The following is a 26,311-nucleotide window of genomic DNA, read 5'->3' as shown; positions in this document are numbered from 1 at the left end:
CAGCTGGGTGCTGCGTGCAGCATCTCGATCAGGCCCGCACCCAGTAAGGTGGACATCTGAATCCCCATTTAACAGAGAAGTGCCAGGAGCACACACCCAATAAGTGACAGAACTAGGAATTGTCTTCTGCTGTTTTTAGGAAAAGCACGTCCTTACTGATTTTTCTGTTTGCAAATGTAATGCTTACAAAGTCACAGACGTTCAGGTACTTCCGGAACAGCGTAGAGAAGGTGCAGTCCATCCCTCGGGATAACTGCTGTCCCCGTTTGCGGCCCATTTCCCAGTGGCGTTTCCTAAACTTAGTACATCCTGTGTCGTTACTGCTATGGCTTTCTGAGTATCGGTGCTCTGCGTGCTTTGCTGGGCTTGACTTTCTTCATCTAGGAAAAGTGGGGGTAGCCATGATGTAGTGGGTGCCAAGTATGCGCTCCCCATTCTGCCCGTGTTATCCTGTTGTTGTTAGCTGCTGGAGAGTCAATTCTGACTCATGGCGACCCCATGTGTGCAGAGCAGAACTCTGCTCCACAGGGGTTTCAAGGCTGTGCCTTTCAGATGCAGATCACCAGGCCTGTCCTTCGAGGCACCTGTGAGTGGGTTTGAACCGCCAACCTTACAGCTAATACTCCAGCATTTAACTGTTGGTGCCACCCAGGGACTCCCCGTGTTACCCTTGGAGCTTGTTACTGGTATTTCCATCCCCATTATACAGATAGGGAAACTGAGGCACTGAGACGTACCTGGCTGTGAGTCACATGGCTAGAAAGTGTCAGGGCAGGGGTTTGAACTCAGTCTGGCTCCGGGCAACTTTCTTTTTTATTTTTATTTTTGTTAATTTATTGGCTTTTCAGTGAAGGTTTACACAGCAGTTTAGGTTCCTGTTCAACAAGTTATGTACAGATTGTTCAGTAACATCAGTTACATTTTTCACAATACGTAAACATTCTTTGTATTTCCATTCTGGTTGTTCTGTTTCCATTAATCTAGCTTCCCTGCCCGCTTACATTCTCATCTTCATTTTAAAGTAATTGTTGACTGTTTAGTCTTCATAGATGATTTTTTATAGAGCACAGTACTCACAGATGGTGTTCTTTTTTTGTGAGCCAGTCTGTTATGTAGTTAAAAGATGACCTCAAAGGCTAGTTTCTGTTCAGGGTTTAAAGAGAATTTCAGGGCAATAGTCTTGGGGAGTCCTCCAGTCTCCACCAGTCCAGTAAGTCTGGTTTTTTGTTTTTGTTTTGTTTTAGGAATTTGAGGTTCTGTTCCATGTTTTTCTCCCATTCTATCAGGGTCCATGTTTTGTGGCCCTGATCAGAATGGTCAGTAGTGGTAGCTGGGTACCATCTAGTTTTTCTGGTCTCAGGGTAGATGAGGCTGTGGTTCATGTAGACTGTTAGTCCTGTAGACTAGTTTCTTTGAGTCTTTGGTTTTCTCCTTTCTCTTTTGCTCCAGATGAGTAGAGGCTGATAGTTGTATCTCTAGGCAGCCATTTTTAATGCCTTTCCCTAAGTGATACCAAGGAGCCCTGGTGCCATAGTGGTTACAGTGCTTGGCTGCTAACAGGTCGGCAGTTTGAACCCACCAGCCACTCTGAGGGAGAAAGATGTGACAGTCTGCTTCTGTAGAGGTTACAGCCTTGGAAACCCTGTGGAGCAATTCTACTTTGTCCTATAGGGTTGATGGGAGTCAGAATCGACTCTACGGCAATGGGTTGGGTTGTTTGGTGACACCAGTCACTTTTCTGCCAAACTGTCTTCAGTGGTTTCCCTGTAAAAATGCAGAGTTCTTTTTGGGCCCTGAGGTGCTGCATGATCCCTCCCCGCCTGACCTCACCCCCGCGGAGGCCCATGAGCCCCAGCCAGGCCCTCTGCTTGGGGAGGCAGTCCCCGGGCGTGTGTCTCTGCATTCACTCCTGTCTCCTGCCGTCTCCTGTGTCCCCAGGTCATCAACTTCCCCTTCCCGACCCCTCCCTCCATAGAGGCCCTCATCGCTGCTGAGGAGCTGCTCGTCGCGCTGGGGGCTCTGCAGGCGCCCCAGAAAGCAGAGAGGTAGATCAGGGGCTGGGTGGGGAGGGTGGGGGGCGCGGCTTCTGCCCATCCTTGGTCCCTCCTCAACTGCGCACGTGTGTGCGCGCACACACACGCACACACTTGCACACACACACACCAGCCTGAGCTGACTGAGCACCAGGGCCTGATCCCTTGCACACCTCTATCCTCCAGGGTGAAGCAGCTGCAGAGGTCCCGGGTCAGCTGCCCCATCACCCCGCTGGGCAGGACCATGGCCACATTCCCCGTGGCGCCCCGCTATGCTAAGATGCTGGCGCTGAGCCAGCAGCATGGCTGCCTGCCCTACGCCATCACCATCGTGGCTGCCATGACGGTGCGCGAACTGTTCGAGGAGCTGGACAGGTGTGAGGCTGGGGGACTGGGGGGGTCGTGTCGGGCCTAAGGGGGAGCGCCTCGGGCACTTCGGGCAGGCCTCTCGTCCTCTCTGAGTCCTTTGCTGTCTCACCTCCCCTCTCACCACCTCTTCAGGTTGAGTGAGATGGCGAGACTTGGGCCCCTGGGGGGGTCTCTGTCAATTGGAGTCATTGATTTCAGAAAAAGTTCACTGACAGTGAATCCGCTTAAAACAGCTGCCAAAAGTCTGTAATAACCAGCGAAAAACAGTGCTGTTGAAAGAATGGTGCCAAAAAATAGAAAAATGCGTTGAGTGTACTGTAGATGTCATGAGATTTAGACTACAATGGTGAGTCCATGCTGGCTCCTAGAATGAGCCGGGATTCAGTGATCTCATTAGGACATGGCTCCACGTGGCGCACCCCCCTTCGCGTGTTTGCCTTTTGCGGCTTGATCCACACAAAGGCTCCTTTCTGCCAGCATTTCTGCAGGTAACTCCAGCTCCTCCAGGCTGGGCCCTTGTATGGCATGAGTGTCTTAAAATACCCCTGGGGAGGGCACTTGGTGTCGTGAACAGAGTTCGGCCTTTCGAGCCACGTGTGCCGTGCAAGAATACTATGGCATCCTCATTTCTTGTGGTGGTGAAGTTTGAGCTGAGCTTAAGAGTTCACTTGTGTTAATCAGGGACCCCACTGGGCTGAGGTCTCTCTGTGACCTGTCCTGGTTGATGAGTGTGTCCCCTGCCCCTGAGCCCTGAGGGCGGCCAGGCGGTAGCCCGGTGGTGTGTGTGTTTGTAGACCAGCCTCCAGCGACGAGGAGCTCGCCATGCTGAAGGGCAAGCGGGCCCGCGTGGCCCAGATGAAGAGGACCTGGGCAGGGCAGGGGGCCTCTCTGCTGCTAGGAGACCTCATGGTGCTCCTGGGTATGTGCCTGGCTGGGGGCAGGGGAGGCAGATGGAGGGGTGAGGGACTGGGAGGGGTTGCCAGTCGGGGCAGGGGGAGGGTTTGGGGTTGGGGTGGACGGAGAGGCTGGAGTAGGTGTGGCCAGTGAGGGGTGTGCAGGTGGTGGGGCTGGGGTGGGGTGGACAGAGGGGCTGGTGGAGGTGGCCAGTCGGGTGCATAGAGGGATGAGGGACTGTGGTGGGGGCTGCAAGCAAGCAGCCCCCCACCCCCTGATCCCCCTGCAGGTGCCGTGGGAGCCTGGGAATTTGCAGGCGGCTCGCCCCAGTTCTGTGAGGCCAACGGGCTGCGGTACAAGGCCATGATGGAGATCCGGCGCCTGCGGGGCCAGCTGACCACTGCAGGTAGGGCTTCCCAAGTGGATCCCAGCCTGCTTTGTTTCCCTCCCGTTCTTCCACACCATGGCCAGCCGTGCAGAGGGCTTGCTCGTCCTCAGAACTGAGAGCAGCTGGCTTTGCAGCCTTGCCCCTGGCATGAAGGGGCATCTGGACCTGTCTGTAGCAAGGTTGGGCTGCGGCATGGGAGGCTGGAAGCTTCTAGCAGGTGTCGGGGGCTGGGTCTCAGGTGGCTGAGTCCCTGCGTTCTTCTGTGTCTGTGTCCTGTCCCTACTGTGTGCTTGCTTCCTTCCCCACTCTTTCCTTTTCTCTCTCTTTTTTTTGAATTTACCAACGGTTTTGTAGGGGAGACAGAAGGGGATTTACATTGCATACCTCAGAACAAAACAAAAAATCAATTTCTCAACAAGATCCAAAATGTTGAGATAACACAAACTATCTTCTCTGACCACAGCCATCAAGGTAGAAATTAACAACAGGAAGAGCAAGAAAAAAAATCAATTACATGGAAACTGAGTAACACTCTGCTTACAAACCACTGGGTGATAGAAGAAGGCAGAGATGGAATCAAAAAATGTTTAGAATCAAACGAGAATGAAAACGCATCGTACCCAAACCTTTGGGACACAGCCAAGGCTGGCCTCAGAGGACAGTCCATAGCAATAGGTGCACACACCAAAATGAAGAAAGGGACAAAATCAAAACATTACCTGTACAACTCGAACCAATAGAGAACAGCAAAAAAAGCCCACAGCCACCAGAAGAAAGGAAATAATAAAGATCAGAGCAGAAATAAATGAAATAGAGAACAGAAAAACATAGAAAGAATCAACAAAACCAAAAGTTGTTTCTTTGAAAGGATCAACAAAATCAACAAACCACTGACCAGACTGACAAAAGAGAAACAGGACAGGACACAAATAACCCAAATAAGAAATGAACTGGGGGACATTACAACAGACCAAAAAACCCCAAAACTCCGTTTCCATCCCCACCTCCCTCCTTGGTCGTTCTCCCATTGTTCTTCTTACTGTCACTTCTCCCTTGAAGCACCAGGGCCCCAAAGTCACCGCCTCACTTCCCTCCCTCCAGGGTCTTTCCCCAAAACCTGGGTTCCTCTCCCTTCTCTCAGGCAGAGCCGCTTCCCTCTGTCTAATCCCCTGCCCCAGAGTCTATACCTGGCTCAGCAACACGGGACTTTCCTGCCAGCAGCACCCAAGGGAAGGCATGAGGCAGGAACGTTCTCCCCTCATCGTGCATGCTTACAGAGGAGACTCTGTATCTCGGGTCGTCTGCTCTGCAGACCTGTTCCTTTCACTGGGGCTAAGGGGTTACGTCCTTAGGTGGCGCAAATAGTTCGCATTTGCATACTAAGCTAAAGGTTGGTGGTTCGAACCCACACCACAGAAGAAAAGGTTGGCAATCTGCTTCCATAAAGATTACAGCCAAGAAGACCCTATGGAGTAGTTTACTCTGTAGCGCATGGGGTCACCATGGGTCATGGTGTGGGAGGTGCCAGAAGGTCCCCGGCAGAGCCGGCCCAGGCCCCAGCCCTCCGCTGAGGCAGCTGGTCCTCACCTCTGCCTGGTCTCCCCCAGTCAATGCCGTGTGCCCTGAGGCTGAGCTCTTCGTGGACCCCAAGATGCAGCCACCCTCCGAGAGCCAGGTGACCTACCTGCGGCAGATTGTGACAGCCGGCCTGGGTGACCACCTGGCCCGCAGGGTCCAGAGTGAGGAGCTGCTGGATGACAGGTGGAGGAATGCCTACAAGGTGGGCACAGCTGGGGTTGGCGGCGGGGGGCAGCGGGGCAGCCGTCGAGCCCTGGGGCTCTCCCTCCGCCCGCCCCACTGTCCTGCCAGCCTGGGTACTCCGGACGCCTGGCTCTGAGCATTTGACAAGGGGCAGGCTGACGGGACCCTTGGGGGCCGGGGTGAGCGTGTCCTCCTCAGTCGCTTGTCCCTGCAGCCTCTGGGAAAATTCCCACAGGGATGGGAGAAACAAGGATCGCATCTGAGTCCTGGCACCTAGACACGCCTGGCCCAGTCATGCATTTCTCTGCAGAGTGAGGTTATCTTCCCCCCAGCTTTTTTTACTAACAGCAAACTGAGATGTAACTCACACATCATAGAACTGACCCAGTTACAGCGCACAGCTCACTGGTAGGTCATGTTTTCACAGGGCTGCGCAGCCGTTACCACAGTCAGTTTTAGGACATTTTTATCATCCCCCCCAAAAGAAGCCTTGCATCCATTAGCAGTCACTCCTCATTCTCCCCCAGCCCCTGGTAACCACCCGTCAGCTTTCTGTCTTTATGGACTTGCCTGTTCTCGACATTTCATAGAAATGGAATCATAGGCTGTGTGGCCTTTTGTGACCGGCTTCTTTCACTCAGTATCATGTCGTCAGGGTGCATCCATGTGGTAGCGGGAATCAGTGCTTCATTTCTCTTTGTGGCTGAGTAGGTAGTATTCCCCCGTGTGGATGGGCCACACTGTGTTTATCCATCTCACTTTTTTGGCCGAGAGTGTGTAATTGAATCTTTATGTGGCGGAAGCACGCATGGAGGGCACCAGTGCTTGAATTTCTCCTGGACCGTTGCACACTCACCCTCTCTGTCCACAGACACCCCTCCTTGATGACCCTGTCTTCATCCACCCCAGTTCTGTCCTCTTCAGAGAACTCCCCGAGTTTGTGGTCTACCAGGAAATCGTGGAAACCACCAAGATGTACATGAAAGGTGCGAAGCCATGGCTGGCCTGGGGCTCCCCCTGGGGCTCCGACATGCACGTCCACCAGGCCTCCAGCCAGGAGGGCACCTTGGGGGCCCTGACGAGGACTTGGACCTCGTCCCCTGGCAGCAGGCCTGCTGTGACGCCAGGCTCCCCCTGTGCCCCAGGTGTCTCAGCTGTGGAGGTGCTGTGGATCCCCGTGCTCCTGCCTCCCTACTGCCAGTTTGGGCCACCTGCCGAGAAACCACCCCCTGCCTACTGCCCCAATATGGGGCGTGTGCTGTGCCACCGCGGCAGCGTGTTCTGTGAGTAGGCCCCTTCCTGGCTGCACGGCCCTCCTGCCAGCTGGGCCCCGGGAGACATCGTCCCGTATCTGTCCCCAGGAGGTGTGCATTGCAGAAGGGTCCGCCCAGGCCTCCTCTCTCTGATGGGCAGGGCCTGGTGGTCAGGGCCGACACTGGGAGGGCGGTCGAGGGGCAAGTGGAGAGTCCTTCCCCGGGCTCGTGCTCACCGGCTCCCGCCCCGCAGATCGGGTTGGCTGGCCACTTCCCGAGGTCCAGGTGGACTTTCCCGAGGGCATCGACCGCTACAAACACTTTGCCCGGTTTCTACTGGAAGGGCAGGTAGGCAGCCAAGTGGCTTCCCTTGGCCATTTTCTTAGGTTCTGTGGGCAGGAGATAAACGGGTGGTTCACCCCTGTCCGTGGTCTCTCTAGGTTTTCCACAAGCTGGCCTCGTACCAAGGCTGTCTGCTGTCCAGCCCCAGCACAATGCTAAAGACATGGGCCAGGTAAAGCCAGTTGTGAGTGTACCACGGCTGGCAGGGTGGTGGGGCAGGAGCCTGTGGATGTCCCAGGGCTGCCGTAACAAGTCACAGCAGCGTGTTCTCTCGCCGTCCTCAAGGCCCTAGGTCCAAAGTCAAGGGCGTCATTAGGGCCACACTCCCTTCAAGGGCTCTAGGGGAGGATCCTTCCTTCATCTTCCACCTTCTGCTGACTCCAGATGTTCACTGGCTTGTGGCTGCATCACTCCAGTCTCTGCCTCTGTCTTCACACGGCCTCTCTTTTCTGTCTCTTAGAACACCAGTCATTGGATTTAGGGCCTACCCTACTCCAGTATGGCCTCACCTTAATTTAATTACATCTACAAAGACCTCATTTCCAAATAATATCACATTCTGAGGCTCCTGGTGGACGTGAATTTTGGAGGACACTGTCCAACCCACCACAGAGCTGCCAGGTGTTAGCAGGAGGTGTCCTGCTCGCCTGATGGAGGGCAGTGTGGCTGTATTAGAGGGCGCAAAGAAGGATTTTATGGATTGAATTGCAGCCCCCAAAAGTCTGTGTTGTAAATCCTAACCCCTAATGTGTGGATATGGGAGCTTTGGTGGCACAGTGGTTAAGAGCTTGCCTGCTATCCAAGAGGCAGCAGTTCAAATCCACCAGCTGCTCCTTGGAAACCCTGTGGAACAGTTCTGCCCTGTCCTATAGGGTCGCTATGAAGCAGAATCGACTTGCGGGCAACAGGTTTTTGGTAACCTGTGAATGTGATCCCATTTGGGGATAGGGTTTTCTTTGTTATGTTAATGAGGACAATCCGTGTAGGGTGTGTTTTGAACCAATCTGCTTTTCAGATATAAAAAGCAGACTAGGCCCAGAAGCAAGCAGGAATAGGGGAAAAATAGATGCCACCTGGAGATCTCCAAGGAATGCTAGAAAAGCTGAGACAAGGATTTTCCCCCAGAGCGGACAGAGAGACTTCCTCTGAATTCAGACCCCTAGCCTCCTAAACTGTGAGAAAATAAATTTCTGTTGAGCCACCCACTTAGCGTATTTCTGTTACAGCAGCACCGGGAGACTAAAACAGGGGTAGCAGGAGAAGGGGGCATCTAGACTCCCCGACCCAGCACAGTGGAGAATAGGGCCCCCGCCGGACCACCTGCAGACTTTCACCTTCCTCTTGGCACGGCTGGTCCGGTGGTGCCGCCACCCTGCCGTCAGGCCCCTGTGCCGGCTCCCGCCCGGAGTGAGTGCCCACACCCTCTCCCCGCCCGGCAGGCTGCAGCCCAGGACGGAGAGTGTCCTGAAAGCCCTGGTTGCTGAGAAAGCAGACTGCCGCGACGCCTTGCTGGCTGCTTGGAAGAAAAATCCCAAATGTGCGTTGGACCGAGGGTGCCCCGTGCCAAGGAGGTGGGATGGACAGGATGGGGCCCTCCGAGGCAGGGGGCCGTACTGTGTGCGGGGTCAGCCAGGGTTGCGGGGCAATCTGCCACGTTCGACTGCGGCCTGGGCTCTTGCAGTGGACGGCTGGCCTCCTCTCCTGCCCTTCTCTGGGAAGTCCCTGAGTTCAGAGCTGCCTCTGACACGCTGTCCCCCTCCGCCTGCAGACCTGCTGGCTGAGTACTGCGAGTGGCTTCCACAGGCCATGCACCCCGACGTGGAGAAAGCCTGGCCCCCCACTTCTGACCGCTGACCGGCACCTGGCTACGGGCCGAGGACCAGCCAGGAGACCAGGGGACTGGCAGAAGGCAGTGTCCGGTATGGTGACTCCAGACCCTGGCCTGCTCCCAGAAGGCAGATCAGGCCCCTGGAGATGCTTGTTCATCTGAGCCCATTTCTGGACAAAGCTTGCCGCATCTAGGCAGTCCGTCCCAGCTGGGACAGTGTTTGTAACAGTTTATTATGTGATGGGTCATTTTTATCCCACCTGCTGGTTCCTGTGTATAAACGTGCTCTCGAACCACATTAGTCGCAGGGCTGGGAGTGAAGTTTGGGAGCAGCAGGGCATCTGTCCCTTGTCCAGTGGTGGCACTTGGAGCATACTGGCTGCGTTTCTTCCCTGAAGGTGGGGTACCATCCCCACAGTCGGGGGTGCAGTCACCTCTCAATGCCTGGCACTGGCCTCAGGCGAGTGGACAGCTCTGTTCTGACCTTGGGGACCTGGCTGAGGGCCTCCCCCAGTCTCCACACCCTTCTGTGAAAGCAGCCAAGTGGCCACCAGACCTTTCTTGTGCTGTGGCCACAAGAACTGGGGCGTCTGTCCTCCCTGACCAGATGGCCAGCTTCTGACATGGTACGTCCTCGTTCACTTCTGCCATGTGCCAAGGGCGGGCCTTGCACCTGGCTGGTGCCCGCACATGACAGCTGCTCTGTGGGCCTGAAGAGGGGCCCTGACCTGAGCTTCCTTCCCTGGTGGCAGAGAAGGAAGGGGGGAGGGCAGAGTAGGTCCCCAGGGGAGAACGAGGGACAAGAAGGCCCTAGTCCTCTGTGGTGAGGACTCGGGTGACGCACCCAGAGTACAACTCCTCCCCAGGATAGGCCCGGCAATGGGTTGGCTTCTCGCCACAGACACGGAGTTTGGTGAAGAAAGAATTATGAAATGACAGTGTTCCTTCCGCCCAGATGGTTTCGTCCAACAGACTCTGAAAGAACCCACGTGGGCACTTTGCTGTCTCCCTGAGCTCGGCTTGTCCACCGATCTGGCAGGAATCCCGCTGCAGCCTCACAACACTGTCTCAGGGCTTCCGAGGGAGCCTCATGCTGCTGGGCCTTCTTACCTCCCAGGTCACTCTCAAAGTCCTTGGCAAGGTCTCTCTTCCCCGCCTGCCCCTTAGACAAGGGGCTTCTCACGTCCCCTTCCCCCAACAACCCGTCCCTTCTCATGGCATATCCCTCCCTGGAGCTCAGCCCCTCCTGCTTCAGAGGTGGTTGCCCACAGCCCAGGCAACCTCCAAACTCATTCTGCTTGTTCCACACCATGATTGAGGAAAGCTTTAATTCCTTGCTAACATCTAGAACTGGGTTATTTCACGATCAAAAATCCCGATCACCAGCTTTTCTAGAAAATTCCAACCACACACTAAAGTATGTGTGAAAGTCATTCTCCCAACCACCATCTCTTGGGTACCCAAGCAGCCTCCCAGCTGACTTCCTGCCCTACTTCTCCCGTCCTTCACTCAGCCACCACGGCGAAGGAAAAAAACATCATTAGGGAACTCTTTTTTTTTTAAATTTTTTTTTATTGGTAGATAATTAATATACCGTATAAATCAGCATTTTAAAGAGTACAATTCAGTGGCTTTTAGTATTTGGAGTTGTTTAAACATCATCACTACCTAATTCCAGAATGTTTTTATCATTCCCAAAAAGAAAACCCGTGCCCATTAGCAGCTACCCCCTTATTTCTTCCCCAGCCCTCGGCAACTACTAACCTACTTTCTGTCTCTATGGATTTGCCTATTCTGGATATTTCAAACAAATGGGATCATGCAATACGTGATCTTTCGTGTCTTCTTTCATTCAGGTTGCATCCATGTTGTAGCATGTATCAGTACTTCATTTCTTTTTATGGCTGAATAATATTCCACTGTGTGTATATACCACAGTGTTTATCTGGTACAGCCATGGCATGAAATACTTTGCAGCCATTCACTGTGATACTTATTAACATGAAGCAGTGTTTAGGACGTGTGTGCTGAGTGAAAAGAAACCACGTTGCAAAGCTGACCAACAGGGTCCTCCCTAGTTATATGTGATATGGAAAGAGTTCACAGAGGAGGCTGAGACTGCTCTCCTAGAAAGGCCTGCTTGCACGGTGGGCCCTAGGCTGGAGGCCGGGAACTTGGCTTTCCGGAGGGTTCCCTCTGTTTCCTGATGACGGTGGCTCACTGCCGACAAGTGCTGCTGAGCGCCTGCTGTACTTCTGACAGTCTGAAATGCTGACGCGTGGTAGGCGTGCGAAGTACTGTGTGATATGGTTGTACCATCAGTTTCACACTTGTGCTTCAAAAGACGGCATAAAAAGTGAAAAGACAACCCACAGAATGGGAGACAATATTTACAACTCACCTGTCTAACAAGGGGCTAGTGCCTACATGAGCGGTCCCCAGTATAACCCCGGCCGCCGAGTGTCTAGTGGGCTTCCCTGGGCAGAAACACTGCTCATGTGCTGCTCTCTTTTGGTGGCTGGGGAGAGGGTGCTGGGTGTCACCCTCCTGGAGGGAGAGCATAAGGAAGCCTCCCCTGGGCCCTTCTACACCCGCTTGAGTCTTTGTCTCTTTCGATCTGGCTGTGTGACCGTGACTGCAGCTACAAACATAGGGACCTCCAAACATACATAGGAGACCTGCCCAGACTTGAATATGGAAACTAGTCTGGTTAGGTACCCACAAAAGTGTTAATGATGGTCACTGTGAGCTTCCATAGGATGTTGATTTTCCCTCACTTTTGCTTATGTATTTTTTCTTAAATTCCTGCTGATGTCATAACAAACACATGAATTCTATAAGTGCATAAGTAAAACAGCAAAGACACATTTGAATATTCTAAACCGGTTCAGTTTTCCCACAGCCCTCTCTCCACCAGCTCCTGGGTGCCTCCAGAATAGGAAGCTTCCCAGAGTCCTGTCTCTCCCACTTCCCACCTCAAGTCCTGCTGGAATTACTCCACAGTTTATCCAGAACCCTGTCATCCACTGCTCCACCCAGGACAAGCTTCCACCAACTCCCACTGGGCCATGGCTGTAGCCTCCACGGGCCCTGCCTTCCCAAAGTCTATTCCCTACGTGGCAGCCAGAGGGAGCCTTTTGAAGCCTAAATCGGATTGTGTCACTCCCCTGCGTCAAGCCTTTCGGTGTCTTCGAAGAGCAAGTTCAACCCCTCTCCCCTCAAGCTCTAAGTTCCCTGCACGGGCCTTGCTTTCTGTCCCAACAACACACAGTCCATACCCTCCCCACAGCCTCAGGGCCCTTGCACTTGCCTTTCCCTTTGCCGCACGTGCCCTTTCCGCAGACCTGAAATGTCATCTCAGAGAGGCTTCCCCGGCAGCTTGTCCAAAGCAGCCTCCGCCGCCGTTCAGCCTCCATCTCATCACTTACGTTGTCTTCATAGAACTTATCCGTGCTTGCTTATTGTTAGTCGTCTGGACGAGAATGTAAATGCCGTGAGTGCTGAGAAACCTCGCTTGTCTTACGCAGGTTTACCAGGCTACTTGACGTTCTGCCTGGGGCACACAGTAGGTGCTCAGTGCAGGCACAACATCTGGCATTAAGCTCTTAGGAGTTATTGAATGAATGGCCAGCTGCAAAACACTCGTTGGAAATCCGGTGTTTGTCTGCCTGATAAGAATAACTAGCAGTGTTTGTCTTAGAAACGCTGATTCACCGGCCTGCCGCCAGCCCATTAGGTCCAAACCTCCAGGGGAGGGACCCGGGCATCTGTAATGAAGACCAGGGGCGTTTGCTAGCCCTGCTCCCTATTCCACCACCCCCCTCCCCGCGGCTCCCCCGACCCCCGTGCACAGGCCGGCTAATGGGGCCTCTCCGATCCCCTTCTCTGCCTCCGGGTCGCGGGACTGTGGTTTAAACGGAGAGGGGAAAAGAAAACACGAAGTGGAGATGCCGGGGATTGAACCCGGGGCCTCATACATGCAAAGCATGCGCTCTACCACTGAGCTACATCCCCTGACAGGAAACCAAGATAGTTTACAAATGGTGATACAGGAAGTCAGGCCTTCTCTCTGCCTACGCACGTTCCACGCACGTTCCACGCACGTTTCCTCGTTCCAGAGTCTCAAGGGGGCGTCTCCGCGGTCCCAGGAGATACCTTACCTGTCAGAGACGCTACACTTGTGAAGACCCCGCTCCGTAGCGATATCCGGAGCACGAGATTGGTATATGAGTTCACCAGGAAAAAAACAAGCGTTGGGTGCGTCCTCGTTAGTATAGTGGTGAGTATCCCCGCCTGTCACGCGGGAGACCGGGGTTCGATTCCCCGAGGGGGAGACTACTGCATGTTTTATATAACATTCTAAATGCAAAGGAGCATCTTTCTGACTCCGTGATCAATACGAGGATGTATACTTACAGTCGTTCTCACAGCAGCCTAAATTAGGGTACACACAAAGGATGTCGCGCCCTCCAGGAATAAGCATAGTTCCTGAATGAAAAAAGGTAAATAAGTACTCAGTATTGTGTGCATTAGGTTCACCTTTATGTTTCCTCTGCTGGGTCAACGCTCATCTCCCTTGTGCAATAATAACTTCCAGATAGATTAAAAAGGTACATATATTGTTTTAGTTATCTAGTGTGCTATAACAGAAATACCACAAATGGATGGCTTTAACAAAGAGAGATTTATTCTCTCACAGTCTAGAGAGCTAGAAGTTCGAAATCAGGGTGCCAGCTCCAGGGGAAGGCTCTCGCTCTCTGTTGGAAGGTCCTGGTCAAGTAGCTTCTCAGCGCAGGACGCCGGATCCAAAGGATGCGCTATTATCCTGGCTCTTGTTTCTTGGTGGTATGAGGTCCCCCTGTCTCGCTGGTCACTTCTCTCTTTTATATCTCAAAAGAGATTGACTTGGGACACAACCTCATCTTGTAGATTGAGTCCTGCCTCGTTGACATAACTGCCGATAATCCCACCTCATTAACATCGTAGAGACAGGATTTACAACACATAGGAAAACCACATCAGATGACAAAATGGTGGACAGTCGCACAGTACTGGGAATCACGACCTAACCAAGTTGACACGCATTTTCGGGGGACACAGTTCCATCCATAACATATACTCAAAAGCAAAAGAGAATAAACTGCCCACCTCTGTGCCCTTGCCCCTCCTCCCCTTCTCTCTTCCCACTCTCTACCTCTTCCAACCTCATTTTCTTTCTGTCCCTCCAACAAGCCAAGCTTATTTCAGCCTCAGGGCCTTTCCATTAGCTGTTGCCTCTGCCCAGGATACCCTTCCTCCAGATCTTAATATGGTTGACTCTTCATTCTTCAGGTCTTCTCAGGTCTCCCCTTCTCTTACTGTCCCCTCACCCCAGGTATTCCATCTCATTACCGTGATATATTTTTCTTCTTAGCGTTTGCTATTATACCACATTATCTTGTGAAGGTATTTGTTGATAGCCAGACGGTCATTAGGTGCTCAGCAAATACATATTGGATGACTACAAAAAAGGAAGGACCTCCCTACTCCCACTCACTCAGCCACCTACTTCCCAGAAGGAAGGGAAGCAGGGAGCCAATGCCGGATATTGACCATCGTGTTGACTTCTTCATACCTTGAAACTGAGCAGGAGCCCAAAGGAGAGAAGGCCACGTTTGGAGGCCGGATATGAGTCACTCAGTGCCCCAAGGAAAGCCACTTCTAGTTGGTGTGTCTTCCTACAGGCCTTGGTGTGGTCAGCGTCCCTGTCACACCTTAGGCTGTTTGGGGAGCTGCACCCAAGGGTGACGTTATTCCTTTGTGCAGAGAGGCAAGCTTGAGAAGCTGAGCTCTGAGCCAGGAAGGATTCGGTTATTCGTTTGTTCGTTCGTTTACCCAACAAATATTTATTAAGCACCTACTACGGTTCAGGCACTTTGCTAGGCACTGAGGGATACAGTAGTGATCAAAGCAGGCGACTTCCTTGCTCCTCTTGGGGCTGTCATGCCAGCTGTGGAGGCAGAGAATGGACGAAGAAATCAGAAAATAAGCTAACAATATATAATAAGTGGCTGTGACTGTGTCCGGAGGAGTGCTCAGGGAACGTTTCTCGCAGGAGGGGCCGTCGCACGTAGATGACAGATTCCGGAGTGCCGGTATCAGGCTGAACCCAGCCCAAGAGCCGGGGCCTTGCGAGCTCGACGAGGAGGAAGAAAAGAGAGACGAACTTTCTTGGTGGCCGAAATAGCTCAGTTGGGAGAGCGTTAGACTGAAGATCTAAAGGTCCCTGGTTCGATCCCGGGTTTCGGCAGCAACTTTTTTTTTTTTTTTTTTACATTCCCTGCCTCTTCCTTCGCGAGAGGGAAAACCGTTTTTTGTTTTTTGTGTTTTTTTTTTTTTTTTAAAAATTAAAGCTGACTCTTTCCAACTAACAAAGGGATTTCATTTTCTTTAAAACAGCCCCGAGTAGTATCCCCTGGAAGCCAGGGAGGATCGAAATTTTCCCCAACTCCCCATTTGGGGAAAATTTAACAAAGACAAGTTTTTCCTGGCTCCATTTATTTTATTTCATAAATGCTTATATATATAAGCATATACTCTGTTCATTAATCTTTGCTTTGCGTTTATTAGTTTCTGTTCTCTAAACTCTCGCAGCTAAATCAAGGACCGAGCAGGAAACGATCTCCTTAAACTGGTATTAAGTCGGCGTTTTCGTTGTTTTGTACAATAAAGTACAGTATATAATCCTCTGGGGCACGTTAATAGTTAAAGAATGCCGCATATACCTTAAAGGGAGCGCTTGAAAGTTTATACGCAGCGCTCATCCTCGTTAGTATAGTGGTGAGTATCCCCGCCTGTCACGCGGGAGACCGGGGTTCGATTCCCCGACGGGGAGGCTGTGATTTCTTTTCTTTCCCACTTTCTTGTAAACTAGTTTTAATTTTCATATAAATTCCTTCTTTTTCTTTAGAAGAATAAACTCAACAACCAAGCGAAATTCAGTCTTGCAGTTTTCTATTGACTTTCTGCTTGTCCTTGTCACTAGTTTCTCAATGGTTAGCAGCATGGCTTAAAAAAAAAAAAAAAAAGACAAAGTTCTCACGCTGAAGTGTATTTTTTCCTTTTTTTGCATCCCCCACAGCGCTGCTGTAAATTGTTTCGTTTATATAATGGTTTCCCAGAATCAAACTGTCAGCTTCTATTGTCAGGGACTGATAGGTCTTCTGCAAATATTTCACCTGATGTCTTGCTCCAGCCGAGATGCTGGCCCTCAAAAAATATTTATGGATTTGAGATGGCGAGGTACGGTGGCTCTAAGCTGAAAAGTTTTCTTGTCTTTAATTCAGTTGCGCTCTCAACTCCCTGAAGACAGCTATCATCCTTCTCAGGCTCCTGTTGGTTCATTTGTTCATTTATTGTTTCACATTCATTCCACAAATATTTTCTGACTATCTATTATGTGGCAGGCATTGTTCTAGGCATTGGGAATATAGCAGGGAACAAGACAGACAAGGCCCTGCCCTCCTGAGCTTGGATCTAGTGAGGGACACAGGTGATAAACAGGAAATAGTATAAAGACAGGTTTACAGAGTGATAAATGCTATGAAGAAAATAAATAACAAAGGGGTTGACAGGGAATGAGTGGGATTCGTAGGCCACTTTAGAGAGGTGGTCAGGAAGGTCTTTCTGAGGAGGTGACATTTGTGCCAGTACTTTGACAACGGAAAGATGAAGATCTTAGGAACAGCATTCTAAGCAGAAGGAACAGCAAGTGCAAAGGCCCTAAGGAGGGAAGGAAGCTGGCAAGGAGGCCAGCGTGGCTGGAATGCCCTGAGAGAGAGAGGTAGGCGAGGAAGTCAGAGAAGTCAGCAGGGGCCAGTCACGTGGGGGCCTTATAAACCGGGATAAGAAGGGTGGATTTTATTCTACAAGTTTTATGCATTATCAGACGCGTTTCAAGCAGATCACTCTGACTGCTGTGCAGGTGGGCAAGAGAGGAAGCAGAGGCACCTGCTGAACCATCCCTGGGGTTGCTCATAAATCGTATCCCAAATGGCACCTATGGCGCCACCTTTCCGTTTCGCTGGCAGTGGGGAGGTACCCCTCACATCACCTCCAACTTCTTTTGGAGGAATAAGGACACAGGGTGGCTTACAGAGAGCCCAATTCCACACCTCGCCTAATTTCTGTCCTGCTCTTCCCCTCTGCCTCACCATAACAGGGTCGGCAAAGCATCAGTTCACTGCTGGGGTGACTATGAGTAGCAGCATCCCTTCACCAAAAAAAAAAAAAACCTGTTGCCATTGAGTAGATTCCAACTCATAGCGACCCTATAGGACAGAGTAGAACTGCCCCATAGGGTTTCCAAGGCTGTAAAACCAAAAGGGAAGAACATGCTAGGCATTTCTCAAGCTGAAAGAACTGAAGAAAAAATTCAAGCCTCAAGCTGCAATAGTGAAGGATTCTATGGGGGAAAATATTAAACTACGCAGGAAGTCTTGAAAGAAGTTGAAAGGAATACACAGAGTCACTGTACCAAAAAGAATTGGTCTACCTTCCACCATTTCAGGAGGTAGCATATGATCAGGAACCGATGGGACTGAAGGAAGAAGTCCAAGCTGCACTGAAGGCATTGGCAAAAAACTAGGCTCCAGGAATTGACGGAATATCAACTGAGACGTTTCAACAAACGGATGCAGTGCTGAAGTGCTCACTTGTCTATGCCAAGAAATTTGGAAGACAGCTACCTGGCCAGCCAACTGGAAGAGATCCATATTTACACCTATTCCCAAGAAAGGTGACCGAACCAAATGCAGAAATTATGAAACAATATCATTAGTATTACAGGCAAGTAAAATTTTGCTGAAGATCATTTAAAAGCAGCTGCAGCAGTGTATCAACAGGGAACTGCCAGAAATTCAGGCCAGATTCAGAAGAGGACGTGGAACCAGGGATATCATTGCTGATATCAGATAGATCCTAGCTGAAAGCAGAGAATACCAGAAAGATGTTTACCTGTGTTTTATTGACTATGCAAAGGCATTCAACTGTGTGGATCATCTCAAATTATGGATAACATTGCGAAGAATGGGAATTCCAGAACACTTAATTGTGCTCATGAGGAACCTGTACATAGATCAAGAAGCAGTTGTTTGGACAGAACAAGGGGATACTGCATGGTTTAAAGTTAGGAAAGGTGTGCATAAAGGTTGTATCCTTTCATCATACCTATTCAATCCGTATGCTGAGCAAATAATCCGAGAAACTGGACTATATGAAGAAGAACGGGGCATCAGGACTGGAGGAAGACCCATTAACAACCTATGATATGCGGATGACACAACCTTGCTTGCTGAAAGTGAAGAGGACTTGAAGCACTTATTGATGAAGATCAAAGACCACAGCCTTCAGTATGGATTACACCTCAACATAAAGAAAATCAAAATCCTCACAACTGGACCAATAAGCAACATCATGATAAATGGAGAAAAGATTGAAATTGTCAAGGATTTCTTTTTACTTGGATCCACAATCAACAACCGTGGAAGCAGCAATCAAGAAATCAAAAGACACATTGCACTGGGTAAATCTGCTGAAAAGGACCTTTTTAAAGTGTTGAAAAGCAAAGATGTTTGTTTGACGACTAAGGTGCGCCTGACCCAAGCCATGGTGTTTTCAATCGCCTCATGTGCATGCAAAAGCTGGACAATGAATAAGGAAGACCGAAGAAGAATTGACACCTTTGAATTGTGGTGTTGGTGAAGAATATTGAATATACCATGGACTGCCAAAAGAACGAACAGGTCTGTCTTGGAAAAAGCACAACCAGAATGTTCTTTAGAAGCAAGGATGGCGAGACTATGTCTTACACACTTTGGACATGTCGTCAGAAGGGACCAGTCCCTGGAGAAGGACGTCATGCTTGATAAAGTAGAGGGTCAGTGAAAAAGAGAAAGACCGTCACGAGATGGATTGACACAGTGGCTGCCACAATGGGCTCGAGCATAACAAAGATTGTGAGGATGGTGCAGGACTGGACGGTGTTTCGTTATATCGTACATATGGTTGCTATAAGTCGGAGCCCTCTCAACCGCACCTAACAACAAAAACGTTTACAGAAGCCAACTGCCACATCTTTTTCCAGCTGAGGGGCTGGTGGATTCCAACTGCCGACTTTTAGTGGTTAGCAGCCCAGCGCTTAACCACTTCCCCAGCAAATAATAACAATATTTATTATAATAACAACTCACATATCAAAGCACTACCTTGGACCAGGCACTGTTCTAAATGTTTTATCTGTAACTTACTGAATTCTTACAAGGACCCTATGACTCCATTTTACAGATGAGGAAACTGAGGCCCAGAAAGTTAAGTAATAGTAAAATCATAGCTGCCGTGTACAGAGTCTGTTCTGCCTGGAAATCTCGAGCCCTGTTTTCTGCCCTCTCCAGGTCTGTTACCCACTCCTTCATCACTGAAGGGCCTTTTGATGATTTGAAGGACAGTAAACCTTGTGTGGCTTCTCTCCGCTAGTGTGCTTAATAAGCTCTCATGGAAACCTGTTGCTGTAGAGTCAATTCTGACTCATGGAGACCCTATAGGGTAGGGTAGAATTGCCCCATAGGGTTTACCAAGAAGTGCCTGGAGATTCGAGCTACCGACCGTTTCGGTTACTAGTTATACTCTTAACCACTAAGCCACCAAGCTTTTCCTGTAAAAGAGGGATATGCTAATTCCTAATGACTCTTTTCAATAAATTATTGACTCCTTCCTCTAAATTTAAACCATGATTCTGAGGGCTGGATGTTTCTTTTTAATTTGCCCATTCTTATATTTAGAAGAGTTTCTTTTGGGAAAAAAAAAGTCTTCAAGCAGATGTGCAAACTTCAAAGTCACTGAAGTTTGAATGGTTTTAAAGGAAGAGAAACCAGAAATACGTAAGTTGGAGTGCCATCGGGCAAAGTCTGTTTATTGGAGAGAAAGACTTTCCTTTTCCTTTCCCCCTTTCCTGTCATGGGAAGAGCAAATTTAAGAACGAGTCAGTTTTGTTTGTTCCTTGGTTCTGGTATCAACCAGCATTTTAGCTGCAAAGCTATGAAGCAGCAGCCATTTGAGAAACAGGAAATGATATAGTTTGGTTTGCTTTTGTCTCAACAGCGACTAACCACAACAACAATATCCACTTAAATATACAATATTTTAATCAGGAGTAAAACAAAATACCTCAAAAATAGAGTATAGCAAACATTCTCAAGAAAGGCTTTTTTTTTTTGAAAGTTAGGGGATGTAGCTCAGTGGTAGAGCGCATGCTTTGCATGTATGAGGGCCTGGGTTCAATCCCCAGCATCTCCACTACTTTCTTTTTCTAACTCATTTCTACCCGTAGTTCTCTATCAGAAGCTCAACCTTAAAAAACCACAGCTGTGATTATCATAAATAGTACTTTCCCACCCTGAAATCTTTAACATTCCAAATGTACATTTATTGGAAGAGACAGGCAAACAGGAGCAGTTAGCAAAAAAAAAAAAAAAATGACAACAATGTAATTTGATTATTGAAACCACCACAAAAATGAGTGGAATGATCATTTGGGGAGTTTACTAAAGGTTTCCTGGTATTGTGACTGCAGTAAAAGGCCTGTTGATTCATTTCTGGCCATCGGAGTGCAAGTGAGGAAACCATTTCAGGGTCTGAGCCTTTTTGCTGACTATTTCCCTTGTTTTGTGCTGTCAGTAACAGGGTTTTCGGAGGGTGTGTTAGTCATCAAGTACTGCTGTAACAGAAGTACCACAAGTGGATGGCTTTAACTAACAGAAATTTATTCTCTCACAGTCTAGGAGGTTAGAGGTCCAAATTCAGGGCACCATCTCCAGGGAAAGCTTTCTCTGTGTTGGCTCTGGGGGAAGGTCCTTGTCATCAATCTTCCCCTGGTCTAGGAGCTTCTCACTGCGGGGACCCTGGGTCCAAAGGACACGATCCCCTCTCGGCGCTTCTTTCTTGGTGACATGAGGTTCCTCTCCTCTCTGCTTGCTTCTCTCTTTTATATCTCAAAAGAGATTGACTCAAAATACAACCTAATCCTGCAGATTGAGTGCTGTCTCATTAACATGCTTGCCTCTAATCCTACCTCATTAACATCACACCAAAAAGCCAAACCAAACCCATTGCCTTCAGGTCGATTTTGACTCATATGCATGTCAGATCACAAAATGGAGGACAACCACACAATACAAGCAATCATAGCCTAGCCAAGGTGACACACATTTTTGGGAGACACAATTCAATCCATAACAGAGGGAGAAAATTATGAATTAATGAGTTTAGTGCACAAACTGTTTATATTTATACACTATCTGAAACCTGGTATGTTTTATCACTAAAATTAAAAGATGTACTTTTGTTGAAAGAAGGGATCCTGTTGCATTCTATGGGAGCAGTTCTTTGCAGTAATAATGAATTCCTCCCCTCTTTACACCCATTCTCTAATTTGACTTCACCTCATGGTGTGAATCATAAAAACAACAAAGTTTAGATCTGGAAGATTCCTGAGCCCAAAGCCTTCATTTCTGAGTTGACGAAACTGAAATTCACGAAATGACTCACCAGTTAGGTGGTGGCACATTGGTGACAGCCTGTTTCTAACAAGCTTCAGTAAAGGTTATTCCTCTCTAAATGTCAAAGTTTTAAAGGAATAAAACGTTGAGGTGATTTCTAAGGTGATCAGGCCTAATATGAAACTAATCATATGCTTCTCTTTGACTTTGTATCTTGTACGTAACCATTTCTAATAGTTTACCCATAGGGAAAAAAAAAACCACAAGAAGTTGCTGTTGTTAAAGGTTTGTGTTAGGAAATGGAGTTTACTAGAAGAGTTGTTGAATCTTTGAGAAAAAAAAGTTATTTCAACTGTTAAATTTTATTTTACACTTAAAAATAAAAAAGTAAAGCCCAAATAGGTTAAATAACTTTCTATGAACTTTACATAAGGCACTATTTGGCAAATTTGGAGACTGAAACTTAAGTCTGATTTTCTGACTGGTGGGAGATAAAACTGGTTAAAGTTGAAGGAGTTTGTGGCCTGCCACACAATTCAAATGTACCTGTGTAAACAGGAAAAAGATAAAATCTGCTGGGCTTTTTTTTTTTTTTTTTTTTGCAAGTGTTCTACCCTGCATATCCTCTTGACAACCTTTTAGGGTTATATAACTGACGACAAAGCAAGGCAAACCTTTCCCATCTAGCTCTCAGATTTCCCCCTTTCTCTTAGGGGAAAAATTTTGCCAACTGTCGTGTTCTCGGACATTTTTAGGATGCTGAATTAAGTCACCTACAGGGATGAGACCTTCAGGGGATCTGAATCCTTTGGGGGAAAGGAAAAAAGGCAGACAAGTGGGCACCAATCCAACCACTCTGCTCCCCACCCCCACCTCCAGCTGCAGCCAAACACCCAGGCCCTTTGTGAGCTCAGCCCATCACGTGCTCACATCTGCTAGCCAATCCTGCCCTGTTGCTGGGCTTCTGTCACTTTTCCGTTGGTGCCAGCTCTGAAGCGATCTATTCTGGGGCGCCTGCAAAGGACGGATCTGTGGGTGGAAGGAACTGAAAACAGATCCAATGACTAATCCTGCTTCTCGCACATTCTAGCACATTCCACTCTAGGTCAGGGGTTTTAGGTTTTAGGAGCGTGACTTGATGCTTGGCGCCTGAGTCCAAGTGGGACATTCAGACTTTGGGCCTTGCGGGCCCTTCTCAGCAAGTAGAAAAGCAGTTGTAACAACAACAGATCCGCTGTAGAGCAGTGTTTCTCAGTCTCGGCACCATTGACATTTTGGGCTGGATAATTATTTGCTGTGCGAAGCTGTCCCTCTTAGGATGTTTAGCAGCATCCCTGGCCTCTTCCCACTAGATGCTAGTAGCACCCTATACCCCACAACTGTGACAATCAACAATGTCTCTAGACATCGTCAAATGTTCCCTGGGGGACAAAATTGCTCCTGGCTGAGAACTACTTCTCTAGAAAACTACCCACCTCTTTAGGGAGGCCATTGCCCTCTACTGAGCTCCTTCTCCCCAACTTCAGTGTCCTCAAAGAAATGTTTACTTGTTTGCTTCAAAGGTAACCCACTGTTAGACTTAAAGTTAGGGAGTATTTTACAGATTTTTTTTTTTTCTGCTGGAGACAATAAATATCCTCCCAACTAATAGGAATTTTGTTTTCTCTTTGGAGGTAACCCTTGGCCTATTCCTCTCCTCCTCTTCCTTTTCCCTCTCCTCCTTCTCCCTCCCCTGCCTCTGAAATCAGGCATGTTTTTCTCTGTACTTTTTGATTTTGAAGATAACCATGTCACAAAGCTCGTGACTCAGGCTTTAAGCAACAGGAATCACAAGACTTGCAGCAAAGCGGCAGCCGAAAGCAAACAGGGTGTGGTTGAAAGCTAGGCCTGGTCACCTTAGAAAAAATCTGTTTTTTGTTCCTTTAAAAACTTCTTCCTGAAATTTAGGGAGAATAACCTCATAAGAAGCCTCAACTTTTTATTTCTTTAAAGTTTCTTTCCATAAATTGAAAGAGAAATACCTTGACAGAAATCTGTATCGGAAGGCACTGAGGTCTCTAGTTCAACACGGAAATGACATTTCATTCTGTATTATTCATTTTTAATTTCCCAGCAACACATTACTTCATTCTCTTAGAAAAAGCTTAGGGTTACAGAGGTTAAAATCTATTTTGAACAGCACTCAGCTCTTTTGTGTTTTCATAAATACATACATAGGTTACCATAGGAAATATATAGCATTATTTGTTTTAGTTTGGTTCACATTTTAAGTGTGTCTAAAAATAATGTTCATAATTTAAAACAGGAATGTATTCTATTCCTGACAGCAGAAACTTTTTCAGTCAGCTGGCTCTTCTATATTTTTTCTTAAAGATTTTACAGTTAGAAATTAAAATACACACATTTGTAGATGCAGGGGGTACTTCTAGAAGGATCCAGATGGAACAGTAGTCAGATAATTGAGGGGGATGGGAGACTTCACTGTGAACTTCCAAAAATCTGTTTTAAATTCTCACCATGTTAATAATATATTTTAAAACACTTAAAAAAATATGCTGAAGAAGTGCCACAGAGATCATAAAAATAAAGATCTGGGCTGGTGATCCTTTTTCTCCTCGTGTATCAAAATGGAATTTGCCTGTGGAAGCAAATTTCGTATTTGGGTTATTTCAATTGTTTTTCTCAAAAATATACAAGGCTGAGATTCAATTAGTATCTTATATTTTAAAATATTAGTCCTCACGGGGTTGGATTTCTGAGCTGAACTTAACATCAACAGAAGTGAAATTTCTGATACCTCTTGTTTACAATGAAGTACAACCTTTACAAACCCAAGGCCCAGCGAATAAACAGGAAGCTAAAGAACAGCCTAGAAATTTGTATGTGTCAGCTTTGAGTTCCAGCTCAAATAATTTTAAAAAATTGTGTGGGATTTCCTTGCTTTCTCCTACGTCAATCTAGGGACGCCACATTCATTTCTCCACTGGAAAATCGTTTCATTTATGTTTTTGAAGACTTCCTGCTTGTCCTTACGACCACAGGCCGACTTTAGCTGAGGCCTGGATTTAGGCCTTGGCCTTTGTCCCGGCCCAGACTCTGGGCCGCAAATCTGAGATTTGTCCAGTCATTCGCCTTGTCCCGGTGCCAGCTCCATTCGGGGTGGCCACCCCGCCCCCACCACCGCCGACCGCCTCAGCAGGGGGGCTGGGACCCTAGGGGACCCTTGCGACAGGCCTGCAGGGGGGTACAGTGAAACAAAAACATGATCATCATTTCAAACGTGAACCAAAATGAGACCCCTGGTATTCGGGTGGGGGCAGGGTGCGGTAGAAGGGAGGCGGCCCCCGACTCTGAGGCGCTTGGCCCGAACCCGTCGACCGCCGTGGGCTGGTGTCGCCAATGGCGAGGACGGTTGCTGCGGAGGGGAGGGGGCGTCGGGGCTGGGGCCGCGGGCCACGGGGGCCCACCCGCTCCGGACACCCAGATAATACCGCGCCGGGTTTTCGCGCTGCCGCGAGCCGCCCTCACCCGGCACCCGCTCCCTCTCCCCTCCCCCAAGGCGTGACGCATCACGTTCCTGGCACCGCACACACCGAACGCGCTGATCCCTCCGCCAGGCCTCTCAGGACGGCGGCCTGCTACCCGCCCGACCCAGTCCGAAAGCCCCAGTCCTAATAGGAGAACATTTTATGATGGGACTTGGATGAGCTTAGGGTCTAGTTTTCTCTCTAGGTTGCCGAAAGTGCTGGGTAAAATAGTCCCTTCTCGGCGTTTCTGCGGAGGGATCTTTGTGGGGGCGGTGGCCAGCGATGACTATATAAGAAAGCGTCGGCACTGTCGCAGCGAGATTCGTCGAGGCCGGTGTCTGGTTTTGCTGCTGTGTGTTCGCTGCTGCCACCACCACTTGGTGAGTAGGGAGTTGGTACGCCGGCCTGGGGACCTTGGGGTTGTCCGCCTGTGAGGGAGGGGAGGGGGCAGGCATAGCTGCTCGCCGCGGGTGGAGGGCAGCTTGGGCTTTTGGTTTTCTGGGTCCCGCAGCAGGGTGGCCGTGAGGGGGACGAACGCAGCAAGATGGCGGTCGCTTCGAACTAAAAGGGTTGGAGAGACGAAACTGAGCGGAGGGAAGATTGTGAGGAGAAAGAAAGCACCAGAGGGCCACCAGGCCTCAATGGTGGGAGACTGAGGCTCAGAGTGCGTTCGTTTTGTGAGACGGTGTTGGGCAGTGGAATCTGACGTTAACGTTTCAGTTTTGTGGAGTGATTGGGCGTAAAAGCTGAGTTTCCGGTCACAGTGAGAGGGCGCGGTGCCGCGCTCCGCGGTTTCGTACCCACTTGAGAGGGAGCCCTCCCCCAGCGCTGTAACGTGACGTCACCCCTTCTGTTAGCGCACAATCTCGGGTGGGGCCGCCTGCCCGTAAATGTGTGTAGGACGATTTTACCAATCACGGAACCACGCAGGGTTTGGGCCGGGGGTAGACTCTGCTGAGTCAGTAGGGGACATCTGCTGGGGGAAGGCTGCTGAGTTTATATTGGTCGGGTTTCATGCTTTCTTTCATAAGTGGTTTAAGCGTGGATTTTGAGGTAATTTGTTATATTTGTCAGGTCTATCACAGGTTGTATTGTGAAGTTTCTTAGGCGAGTGAATTTTTTTTTTAATTTGAGCCAGTACAAAAATTATTTCTTTAGATTAGGAATGTAATGACGTTTGAATTACCTGCTAAATTTTTTGGTCCTTTGTTTTTTGTTTTTTTTTTCTTCTCAGACAATGCAGATCTTTGTGAAAACCTTAACGGGTAAAACCATCACCCTTGAGGTGGAGCCCAGTGACACCATTGAGAACGTCAAGGCAAAGATCCAAGACAAGGAAGGCATCCCTCCTGACCAGCAGAGGTTGATCTTTGCTGGGAAACA

The 26,311-nt window shown here is 49.1% G+C and overlaps 1 protein-coding gene, 2 long non-coding RNA genes and 5 other non-coding genes across 8 annotated transcripts in view; 6 read left to right on the top strand and 2 right to left on the bottom strand.

Moving 5' to 3' along the window:
- The window catches only part of DHX37 (DEAH-box helicase 37), a 32,370-nt gene extending 23,442 nt beyond the window's left edge, over positions 1–8,928 (top strand). Inside the window, exons 17-27 of the mRNA XM_004385042.2 lie at positions 1,939–2,045; positions 2,220–2,408; positions 3,197–3,321; positions 3,586–3,702; positions 5,292–5,464; positions 6,317–6,431; positions 6,591–6,728; positions 6,952–7,046; positions 7,139–7,212; positions 8,480–8,577; positions 8,809–8,928. Coding sequence (XP_004385099.1) covers positions 1,939–2,045; positions 2,220–2,408; positions 3,197–3,321; positions 3,586–3,702; positions 5,292–5,464; positions 6,317–6,431; positions 6,591–6,728; positions 6,952–7,046; positions 7,139–7,212; positions 8,480–8,577; positions 8,809–8,894 — 1,317 coding nt within the window. The 3' untranslated portion in view covers positions 8,895–8,928. The remainder of the gene's footprint in view (positions 1–1,938; positions 2,046–2,219; positions 2,409–3,196; positions 3,322–3,585; positions 3,703–5,291; positions 5,465–6,316; positions 6,432–6,590; positions 6,729–6,951; positions 7,047–7,138; positions 7,213–8,479; positions 8,578–8,808) is intronic.
- A 1,400-nt stretch (positions 8,929–10,328) lies between these two features.
- LOC111822116 (uncharacterized) lies at positions 10,329–15,154 on the bottom strand. The gene is made up of 3 exons (XR_002825394.1): positions 14,483–15,154; positions 13,285–13,356; positions 10,329–12,340 (listed from the first exon to the last, which is right to left on the bottom strand). It is a non-coding gene; the product is annotated as an uncharacterized LOC111822116 (long non-coding RNA).
- TRNAA-UGC (transfer RNA alanine (anticodon UGC)) lies at positions 12,811–12,882 on the bottom strand. Its single transcript has one exon. It is a non-coding gene; the product is annotated as a tRNA-Ala (tRNA).
- On the top strand, positions 13,131–13,202 carry TRNAD-GUC (transfer RNA aspartic acid (anticodon GUC)). Its single transcript has one exon. It is a non-coding gene; the product is annotated as a tRNA-Asp (tRNA).
- On the top strand, positions 15,085–15,157 carry TRNAF-GAA (transfer RNA phenylalanine (anticodon GAA)). The gene has a single exon. It is a non-coding gene; the product is annotated as a tRNA-Phe (tRNA).
- Positions 15,158–15,670: 513 nt separating this feature from the next.
- TRNAD-GUC (transfer RNA aspartic acid (anticodon GUC)) lies at positions 15,671–15,742 on the top strand. The gene has a single exon. It is a non-coding gene; the product is annotated as a tRNA-Asp (tRNA).
- Positions 15,743–20,127: 4,385 nt separating this feature from the next.
- TRNAA-UGC (transfer RNA alanine (anticodon UGC)) lies at positions 20,128–20,199 on the top strand. Its single transcript has one exon. It is a non-coding gene; the product is annotated as a tRNA-Ala (tRNA).
- A 4,971-nt stretch (positions 20,200–25,170) lies between these two features.
- Positions 25,171–26,311, top strand: LOC111822115 (uncharacterized). Its single transcript, XR_002825393.1, has 2 exons — positions 25,171–25,308; positions 26,163–26,311. It is a non-coding gene; the product is annotated as an uncharacterized LOC111822115 (long non-coding RNA).

The sequence above is a fragment of the Trichechus manatus genome, unplaced genomic scaffold (assembly GCF_000243295.1).
Source record: "Trichechus manatus latirostris isolate Lorelei unplaced genomic scaffold, TriManLat1.0 scaffold00131, whole genome shotgun sequence".
NCBI lineage: Eukaryota > Metazoa > Chordata > Mammalia > Sirenia > Trichechidae > Trichechus > Trichechus manatus.
This window is presented reverse-complemented; position numbering and strand designations above follow the sequence as displayed.